This window comes from Typopeltis vanoorti, chromosome 3, assembly GCF_054136105.1.
Source record: "Typopeltis vanoorti isolate ZY-2024b chromosome 3, IOZ_Tvanoo_1.0, whole genome shotgun sequence".
NCBI classification, from domain to species: Eukaryota; Metazoa; Arthropoda; class Arachnida; order Uropygi; family Thelyphonidae; genus Typopeltis; species Typopeltis vanoorti.
In genome coordinates this window covers 5,719,265-5,730,311 of record NC_143551.1, presented here as the reverse complement: position 1 = coordinate 5,730,311, position 11,047 = coordinate 5,719,265, and the positions used below count along the sequence as shown (strand labels likewise).

At 38.6% G+C, this 11,047-nt stretch overlaps 1 protein-coding gene across 1 annotated transcript in view; it reads left to right on the top strand.

Moving 5' to 3' along the window:
- Positions 1 to 266: 266 nt before the first annotated feature.
- The window catches only part of LOC150107879 (thioredoxin, mitochondrial-like), a 35,018-nt gene continuing 24,237 nt past the window's right edge, over positions 267 to 11,047 (top strand). The window contains exon 1 of the mRNA XM_090415404.1: positions 267 to 1,161. Within this exon, the coding sequence (XP_090271530.1) occupies positions 833 to 1,161 (329 nt within the window). The 5' untranslated portion in view covers positions 267 to 832. The remainder of the gene's footprint in view (positions 1,162 to 11,047) is intronic.

The following is an 11,047-nucleotide window of genomic DNA, read 5'->3' as shown; positions in this document are numbered from 1 at the left end:
TAGGCGACAAAATTCCCCACGTCTCTGGTCATTCATCCTCTTTCTTGTTGCATAACGAAAGAACTCTGGAGTTTTCTTTGGCCTGCTTGGCTAGATTCGTAATCTGATTTTGCATTCTTTACCATACTGGCCACCTTTTTTTGCTTAACCTGTGTACTGTTCTGAATTTGCTGCTCACTCTTCTTCCTGTATCTTTCACAGCATTTTCTTTTTCTGCAGCTCATGCTTAATCATACTACCCATCTATCTAACTCCTACCTGATTAATCCTCCTTCCTTACGTATAGAATTTAATATTACTTCCACTAGATTTCCTTTCTCTCTCTCTCTCTCTCTCTCTGTCATGCATTACTATCATTTATCCCTTGCAAGGTGTTATGCCATGGCACATTTTCAAGCTTCCTCTTAAGCTTATCATAATTACCTCCCTTGTAATTCCACATATACACCTTCTTGATAGAATATTCCTCATGTTTTAGTTTGATAAGCAGACCGCATGGTCACTTTCGATAGTCGGAGGCAATGTGTTCCATTTGATATAGCTCTTAGAATATAACAGAAAGTTTTACATTTCTTTTCATGCTCGTTTAGAATAATTATGTTGAGTTTTAAATGAACTATTGGTTTTATAATGGTTATATATTGAAATTTTGATTATTTATTTATTTTGTTTATTAAATAAATTCTATAATTTGGAAACAGAGGAGTGGTTAAATGTGAAAATTAGACATAACTTATATTGCGAGGCGCTTGAGGATTTTTTGTTGATTTTAAACATTGCACGTTGTTTTGTAGGTGTTGGTTATTCCTTTTAAGTATTTAAAAAAAAAAAAATGATGTCTGGAATTTGTTTTCATTCCCGTAATTTGGCGAAACGATCGTATTTGCTTATACCTATTAGTACCAATGCTAGGAATTATACGAACCGAAGTTCTCCAAGTGTTCCTTTGGTTAAACAGTGTGCAAGAAGTACTTTTAACCGGGTAAATAATTACTGTAATTTCATAAGCTTTTCAAATAGAAAGGATGCCAGTTATTACGATCGAAGATGGCTTAGCTTGAGCTCTTTGAGAAGAGAGAGTTTTAATGTTCAAGATAACGATGACTTCAAGGAAAGAGTGCTGCAGAGTGATGTACCCGTGGTTGTAGATTTTCATGCAACGTGAGTTACATTGCAGTTAAATTATTTACTATTGTTGTATTGCTTTGACCCGTTGTAATTAGGCATTGGTTATGTAATTTAACCATATTCTTTATTGCTAATGTCAACTGTATTCAATTTTTTTTCCAGATTATTCATCCCCCCCCTCTCTCTCTCTTCATCACACACACACACCTTCAAAAGTGAGTATCCCAAATTAAAACTAATTCCTTCATCAGTTTTTAATTCCAAGTACATATCTGTACATACAATTATGTAATTACAAGAGGGAAGAGAATAAGGTCCAGTCCCTTGGAAGTTTACATTCCCTTAAATTTATTCACACTAGATGCACTCACTACCTCTAAAGGCAAACTATTCCACTCATTTACTGCTCTGTGAGAGAAAAACCTAGCTCTTACATCTTTCTTGATGCAAGCAAACTTATCTTCCATGGATGGTCCCGTGTTCTCTCCCCGCCTTCCATATAATGAAAATTTTCATTAGACAAATATCCATACAATATCCATTCATTACATCCCTACATTGATAGTAGGGATGTAATGAATGGATATTGTTAGTAGGGATGTAATGAATGGATATTGTTAGTAGGCATATAATGAATAGACTTTTTGCTTAGAGGATGTTGAAATACCACATCTTTCCTTAAATTTCATAAGTTTCCTTAAATTTCTCTTAAACTTCTGAATGGGTGTTATTTCGTCTAATGAAAATTTTCATTATATGGAAGGCGGGGAGAGAACACGGGACCATCCATGGAAGATAAGTTTGCTTGCATCAAGAAAGATGTAAGAGCTAGGTTTTTCTCTCACAGAGCAGTAAATGAGTGGAATAGTTTGCCTTTAGAGGTAGTGAGTGCATCTAGTGTGAATAAATTTAAGGGAATGTATGACAGCAGGTTTGGATGATGTATGGCCTCCCTTGATGAGTCCTTGACTACTTGGAGATCTCGGGTAGTAATAATTTCTGGTGAGCCCAACTGTATTTTCTTCTACTATCATTGTTAACCAAACATCTCTATGGAGTCCAAAGTTCATTGTGGAAAGCCCACAACATCTTTCACTCACACAATGATGTTTGGTTAACAATGATAATAGAAGAAAATGCAGTTGGACTCACCAGAAATTATTATTACCTGAGATCTCCAGGTAGTCAAGGACTCATCAAGGGAGGCCATACATCATCCAAACCTGCTGTCATACCTTCCCTTAAATTTATTCACATTAGATGCACTCACTACCTCTAAAGGCAAACTATTCCACTCATTTACTGCTCTGTGAAAGAAAAACCTAGCTCTTACATCTTTCTTGATGTAATAGCTAGATTTTCTTGATGCAAGCAAACTTATCTTCTATGGATAGTCCTGTGTTCTCTCTCTCCACTATCCATATAATGAAAAATTTCATTAGACGATATAACACCCATTCAGAAGTTTATAGACCTCTTTCTCCTGTTATCTTTAGACTGTAATCAGCATACCCATAATCTAAATCCCATAATCTGGATATAAACTTTGTAACTCTTCTTTGCACCCTTTCCAGATCTTTATTATCCTCTTGGAACCTGGGAGACCAAATTTGTGCACAATAAACTAGGTGCAGTCTTATCAAGGCCTTATAAAGAGGCAAAATGACTTTCTTATACTTACATGTCAAGGTTTGCTTCAACATTGTAATTATCCTCTGAGTTGTATTTGCAACTTTTGCTGTGTAACCTTTGAACTTAAAATTCCTAGCCATCTTTACACCAAGATTTGTAGCCTCATCAGTTTCTTGTAGCATAACCCTGCTAATATAATATGATGCTGAAAATCTCATCACTCCAAACTTTACACCTACTAACATTAAACTTTGAGCTATTTTCATTTCTCCAACCAGTCTATTCAAATCATTTACTAAAATATGTGCTGGATGTAAATTTCCCCTGACGCTGGATATAATGATGGATCTAATATCCACTTGATTTTTATAATATTCAAATCATTTCGTAAGTGCTTGATATCATTAGAATCCCTGATTGTCCTATCTATTGTTGCATCATCAACAAACAATTGCACATCTCCTGTTAGATCCTTCCTAATTGTTGAATGGAGAACAAAAATGATATAAAATTTTTAAAGGAATAATTATAATAGCACTAAAAAGACAAATCCATATATTATTATTATTATTATTTGACACCTCCAGGGAGTCTAAAGACTCATCGAGGGAGAGTGTGCCAACAGCATTGAACGATTGGTCCCCTTCCAACTACTAACCGCACCCAAACTTACTTAACTGAGCCATTAGTAGCAGAGGCTCTACCAATCTATTTTGAATTTTTAATTTAATGTGGGGAGAGGGATCGATGCGTTGTAATACAGAGGATGGGAGATCAAAAAGTTTGGGGTAAAAATTCCTAGAAGACATCACAGTGGGCTTTCTACAGTGAATGTTGAAAGTTTATTTTTCGCTTGGTCAGACTATAATAAATTTAGTTTAATCCTTTGTCCAAGTGTGTGCAAATAAAGTTTGCGCATGAAAGTATATTCAGGACTGGGGTAAAGTGGTACAACACCGGGCGACTCCTTGCAAAGGTGGAGCAAGCTACCAACACTCCTATCTCAGTATCTAGTTTCTACTAGATACTGAGATAGGAGTGTTGTTACTAGTTTCGACCTTTATTGAGGTCTCTGGCTCCCACTGAAGAGACCTCAATAAAGGTCGAAACTAGTCTGGGTAGTGGCCCTTCCTTTAATGCATAACATTATATATATCCGCAAGGAGATGTATTTTGCATTAGGGAGATACTGAGTGTTACTGAGATAGGAGTGTTGGTAGCTTGCTCCACCTTTGCAAGGAGGAGTCGCCCGGTGTTGTACCACTTTACCCCAGTCCTGAAGATACTTTCAGGCACAAACTTTGTTTGCACACACTTGGATAAAGGATTAAATTAAATTTTCTACAGTGAATGTTGGGCCTCACAGTTTTGAGCTTCTGTAGCACAGTTGGAATGATATAGGTTTGAATCCCCTCTAGGAACTCTAGGAAGTGAAGAACCTTTAGCAGGGCTTTTCAGTTGGTGAGTTAGACAGTCTCATTTGGATGTGGCAAGGTTTTTCATCCTGCAAAACAGGCAAATTTGCCAGAGCATGTGCAATTTACAGGCATAATCTATTGGCCTCATAGCTTTAGTTTGGATGTAATTACAAAACAAAGCAACAAAATTGCTTAGAAGCATACCAGAAAAACACTAAACCTTGCTAGGTCTTATGAAGTTCTATTTACCTGTAATCTGGAATTCCCAAAAATATGTGGAAATGGGATGTTTATTGATTCTTCAAGCCTCCGTGGAGTCCATACACTTATGCAGATTCTACATTTTAGCTTGTTGTCTGTTGATTTTAGATTCACTTTATGGATTGAATGTTATTAAATAATGTAATATAACCCAATGGTAAACACTGTCATCTCCATGTTTTGTAAATTGAAGGCCTTATAAGTCATTTCTTGATGAAGCATAACAGAGTAGTTTCATTATTTCATGTTATGCACTCTCAGGGATGTACATAATATTTAGATAGTAACAGTGAGTGGTGGTGGTGGTGTGTGCAGATGATTGTACTGTCTTGTGTACAGTGCATTTGGTGGATTAATTAGTGAAGTGAGTGAGCTGTATGTTGTAGAGTGAAGTGTCCTCTCTTGATGAGTATTTGGATTCCTTGGAGCTGTCAAGTAATAATAATGAACTGGTATCAGAAAAAAAAAAACTACTGATTTCTGTTCTATCAGATCCCAGTATAGTTTTCAAGTAGAACCCACCTGTTTATCAAATACAGAGCCTGGTAATTACCAAGCTCTGTGGATTGTATCATCTGTTTTGGAATTCCACAGCTCTGATGTTACTCTGAACACTTTCTCTCTCTCCAAAGTTTCCTGATCTCTTACGTATATCTCATTTTCTCTCTCTCAGATCCATTTGACTAAATTTTAGATGCTTAATTGTGAAGCCATAACATGATGAGCAATCCTCTTGCAGTTTTTTAAACCATCGCAAGAATCAATATCAAGTATGAAATTTACTGCTCAATTGGTGTCAAGTGGTTCACTCCCTTTCCTGGATATGAAACTGACCAGATCATCAGATATCTTTATACTACTTGATGCTCTTATAAACCTCACAAATTAGGCATCACATCAGCTCAGCATACCTGGTATCTTATTGATAATGGGGATAAAGAACCTCAATTCATTACTAATACTTCCAACAGAATAGTTTATGATAAACAGATGAACTCAGGACTTTGAAGAAATTAAGGGTCATATTGGTAGGAAGTAGAGAGAATGTAGAGACGAGTGACCAAGATGGAACTAGCAGGTCTATGGAATGAACCTTACGAGAACAGGTTCAAGATTTGTGGGTTGCAGAACTGGTTGATAATTGGAAAAAGGGTGATATGATTGAGACATTCAAATTACTGAAGGGTTTTTACAAGATTAATTCAGAGGAAATTTTTCAGAACAGGTGGGATGGTGGGAGAACTAGGGGCCATCCATGTAAACTGAGCCAGCGTGTTAGAACTAGTGGAATAAGCTGCCAGAGTGTTTTGTGGGTGCCATGACTGAATGAGTTCAAAGCAAAGTATGATAGATACAGACAACTCCAAGGAGTCCTTAGACTCATCGAGGGAGATCCTAAACATCATGTTCTTGACATGATGTTTAGGGTCTCCCTCGATGGGTCTAAGGACTCCTTGGAGTTGCCTGTAATAATAATTGATTGAAACCATTGTTTAATTATAATAAATTTAGTTTAATCCTTTATCCAAGTGTAAGTAAACAAAGTTTGTGCCTGAAGTACCTTCAGGACTGGAGCAACTCGTGGTAAAGGTGGACCAAGCTCTCATCACTACTTGTTTTAGTATCTCCCATAATGTAAAACACATCTCCTTATGGACATGTATAATGCTATGCATTAAGGGAAGAGCCACTACCGAGACCGGTTTCAACCTTTATTGAGATCTCATCAGTGGGAGCCAGACCCAGAGGTGGTGATACTAAGGTGGAAGTAATGGAGAAGTCATATTTACTTATACGAGTTGCCAAAAGGTGTCTCACCTTATTAAATTATTCTGGATTTAAGAAAGATGTTGGAAGTTTTTTCCCACTTGGTTAGACTATAATAAATTTAGTTTAATCCATTATCCAAGTATAAGCAACCTTTACCACGAATTGCCTCAGTCCTGAAGATACTTCAGGCACAAAAATTTTTTGCTTACACTTGGATAAAGGATTAAACTAAATTTATTATAGTCTAACCAAGTGGGGGAAAACTTCCAACATTGTTTAATTCTTCCAGTATTTCATCTGTAGCAGAGACATCTCCATGAATTATAGTATAAATTGTAATTCATAGAGGCAACATTTCTTAGTGAAACTTGATAGACTAAAGTCTCGAATCCTAATTCTAAGTGCCAGCTGGAATCCTTAGTTGTAACATAGGATCTCTAAAAATTAATATTTCCCAAATTTTGGGAACTTTAATAGATCCGTATTTATGTAGATTGGCATGGTAATTAGGGAAAGCTGCAGATTCTAAAAAAACAAAAAAGTCTTGTATTTCTAAATGTGCTGTCAGGGAAGATGGTGATCTCAGTCTGATTCTTGTCATGATGAGAGGAATTTTTATATGTTTTTTTTTTTTTTTCAATTGAAGGCAAGTTAGCTGATCTCATAGAGAGATGGAAAGTTTTTTCATCCCGTATACATACAAATAAGCCTTGGGAACACACAATTATGCTCCCAGACAAAAGTATTAGTGGTGGTGGGTGGTAGATTGCGTTGATGTAGGTGATGATGGTAGTAACAGTTCACTGTAGTTGGTGAATTAATTATTATTATTATTATCCAGGCCTCCATGGAATCAAAAGACTCATCGAGGGAGGTCATTTTTAGGAAATACAAAGTCTGTCATACCACTCCTTGAACCCATTAACCATCCCCACTCCAACCACTCTCTCTCAGGCAATGCATTTCAAATTCAACCACCCTCCATGCAAAGAAACCACTCTTCATCCTCTTACGCACAGCCTCCTTGCATAACTTCCAGGGATGGCCCCTTGTCATTGCTCCTTCCTGCCATTCCACCACGTGAAAGAACTCTCCAATATCTAACTGCCTCTCAACAATTTAAAAGTCTCGCTCATATCACCCCTCCTTCTATCCACCAAACTCTGCAGTCCACATTCCCTCAGTCAATCCTCATAACTCATATTGTACAGTCCTGAAACCATTTTTGTTATCTGCCTCTGTACCCTTTCCACAGTCAGTTTATTCCCTTCAAATCCTGGGGACAAATCTGAGAACAATAGTCTAAGTGTAGTCTGATCAGGGTCTTATACAACAGAATGATAACTCTTTTATCTCTGCAGGTCAGCGTCCTTCTCAGTATTGCAGCAATCCTCTGTGTTACCCTCGCCACCTTTGTAATATACTCCCTGAATTTCAGTTTTCTATCAATCATCACCCCCAGATCTCGTCTTCCCTACCTCCTCCAGTACAGCTCCTCCAATTGAGTACGCATCTTCCCATCGATGGATCCCAAACCTCAAGACTTTACCTTTTGCTGCATTGAACTGATAATCCCATTTATTTGCCCATCTGTCTAGTTTATTCAAATCCTCTTGCAGGACTGCCACATCTTCATAATTACCCTTCCCAACTTCACTTCATCTGCAAACAACTGAATGTCCCCTTGCAATCTATTGACAATATCATTGATATAAAGACTGAACAATACAAGTCTCAGTACTGAACCCTGTGGAACCCCACTTGTAACCTTCTGCTTCCTTGATATTGCCCCATCATACACAACTCTCTGATACCTACCAGTCAGCCAATCCTGAATTCATTTGACTAATCCGACATTTAAACCCATGTGCTGCAACTTAAATATCAGCTTATCATGTGGCACCCTGTCAAATGCCTTTACGAAATCCAAATAAATGGCAGTATATGCCTTTCCCTTATCAACTGCTCTTGTCACGTTATTATAAAAGACAATTATATTACTAAAGCAAGAGCGCCCCTTAACAAGTCCATGGCGATTCTCACAGATAACATTATGCTCATCTACCCAACACTGTATATAGTCCCTCACTAATTTCTCTACAGCCTTAACAACTATTGATGACACACAAACAGGCCTATAATTAGACACTTCCAGTCTGCTACTGCCCTTATGCAGCGGCACTATCTTACGTTCCTTCCATTCCCTGGGCACCTTTCCTTCAGCCAAGGCCAGACTTTTATTGAAAAGCCAGGTCAACGGAGCTATCAGTTCTTTTGAACATTCTCTAAAAACCCATCGTGAAATATCATCCAGTCCAACAGCTTTATTGGTATCCAGAGTACTCAGTATTTGGAACACACTCTCCTCTTGCACCTCTAAACCCTGATCCTGCCCTATCCCTCTAAGTATTAAAACCTCCTCCAGGATAAAATACTCCAATAAAGTGCTCATTGAACAACTCCACTATGTCTTCTGCATCAGTCACTCTATTCCCATTTTTATCCTGCAATATCATTTTTCCACAATCGTTTCTCTGCCTACTGGCCACACAGCTAAAAAAATTCCCTAGGATTTTCTTTGGTTCTTAGTGCCAATCTCTTATATTCCAGTTTTGCCTTCATCACCATTCTGGTCACTGTTCTGGCCTGCTTCTTATATTCTTCGTGTATCTGTCCTCCACCCCTCTCCTATAATCACACGCTTTGTAATTCCACACACGTTCCCTTTTCTTTGATACACCTGCATGTCTGTTCATCTTCCATGTCAAAACCACATGATCACTCTCTCCAACTGGTGAGAGAGATGTCATCTCACTTATTATCAGCTCTTCTGACTATGACCAAATCCAAAACTCTTGAACCTCTTCTTCCTTTCATCACATGCTGCCGAAGACATTTGTCCCTCAAGAATTCCAGAAATTCTATCCCCTTGCATTTTACTACTTGCATTTTCCTCTTCCCAGCTTATACTGCTGTAGTTAATGTCTCCCATAACAATCATTCTTCTTGCACTTGCCAAGCTCAACTGCCTAAACATCTCCTGGTCCCCACAAACTCCCTGGTTTATAGCAACACCCCAATAAATATCCTATCTTGGCCACTTCTACCTCACACCATATGCTTTCAAAACCATTTGTGTCACTGCCTTCCAAAGCCTCTACTCTAAGGGGACATAAGTCATCATTTATCATAAGCAGTACTCCACCACCATGTTTTCCTTTCCAATCCTGCCGAAAAATGCTATATCCTGCCACTTCAGTTCTGGTTGTTATGTCATCCTCCATCAACCACGTCTCAGAGATCCCAATAATCTTTGGCCAGGTTGATGCTGTCAGCGCCACCAATTCATTTCCTTTATTTCGGATACTCTTGGCATTAGTATAGAGCATAAAAATGTCACTGCTTCTATACCTATCATTGTCCCCCTCTCGACTCCCCCTGGGTTCAATGTTTCCTGACATCATTCCCCTTCCCCCGAGCACCCATTCCCACAAGAGGCCATCCCTGCTACCATCCACCCTGGGAATTCTAGTTTCTCTGCATTGACACACTGACTTGTTCAGAAAACAACAATCTTTCCAGATGCCTTCGTCCTTCCTCATTCAAATGCAAGCAGTCTCTAGCATACAGTCCCCTTCTGTCTTCAAACGCCCTCCAATCATCCACGTATTCCAACCCTCTCTTCTCACACATTCTGGTTATTATGTGATTCAGTATTGCTGCTCTTCTGCTCAGCTCGTCACTATCATACCTGGGCAACACATATACAATCTTCCCTCTCTGTGTTTTCTTTTGCACGACTTCAAGCAAGAATCTCAGATCTCTCACCACCCGATTTACACTGCCTCTCAAGTCATTTGTGCCCACCATCACAATCATCTCATCCATCCTTTCACCCCTCTTAATTGCCATAGCCACATTCTTTATTGTTCCTCCAGGCAAACACTCCTCACACATCCTATCTTGCACACCATGGATCATTGAGTCACCATACATTACACCTCTCACCATTTCCTCTCTCCTCCTCAATCACTCACATCTCTCTCTTTTCTACTATTCCCATTCTCTCCTCTTCTATCATTCCCATACATCTCTCTCATTCCATCTCTTCTACTGCTGCTATTCTCTCCTCTTCTAGCATTCTCATACCTCTCTCATTCACTCTCTCCTGCTGTTTCTATTCTCCCTTCTAGCATTCCCATACTTCTCTCACATTCCCTCTCTCTTGCTGTTTTTATTCTTTCCTCTTCTATCGTTCCCAAAATGCTCTCCTATCCTTCCCAAAACTCTCCCCCCTCTCCTACTCTGATTTGCCTTGCATTTATCTCTTCTGTTCTCCTCATGTCATCTTTCATTCTTCTCATCTCATTCACAAGACATTCCACCTCCTCTTTCAGCCCATCTATCTCCCTCTGCAAGTCAGTCATTCTAAATTGAAATTCACTCTCCCAAACAAAACCATCTCCGAAACTTTCACAGTCACCCACACCTTCCACACTATCGACTGTTATTTTCTCATTCATATTTTTTTCTTCATTCTCTCTCCTATCACACTACTCGTCTTAAGTAGTGGAGACAGAGAGTTGTAGAGTAGGCCTGCCTCAATGAGTCTTTGGACTCCTTGGAGGTGTCACATGATAATAATAGTAATTTAGAAGTAAACTTGCTGCCATGAAAAAATGTTTTTTTTCCCACTTCATTCTGTGTGTAGTATCTAAAACATGGTCCACTACACCTGACTGACCACGCTCATGATTACAGGTGTATTTTTTTTTATGTTCTTCCATGCGGATGATCACTGAACTTCCAGTCTGTCTTTCGTAAGCCAACTTGCAGAA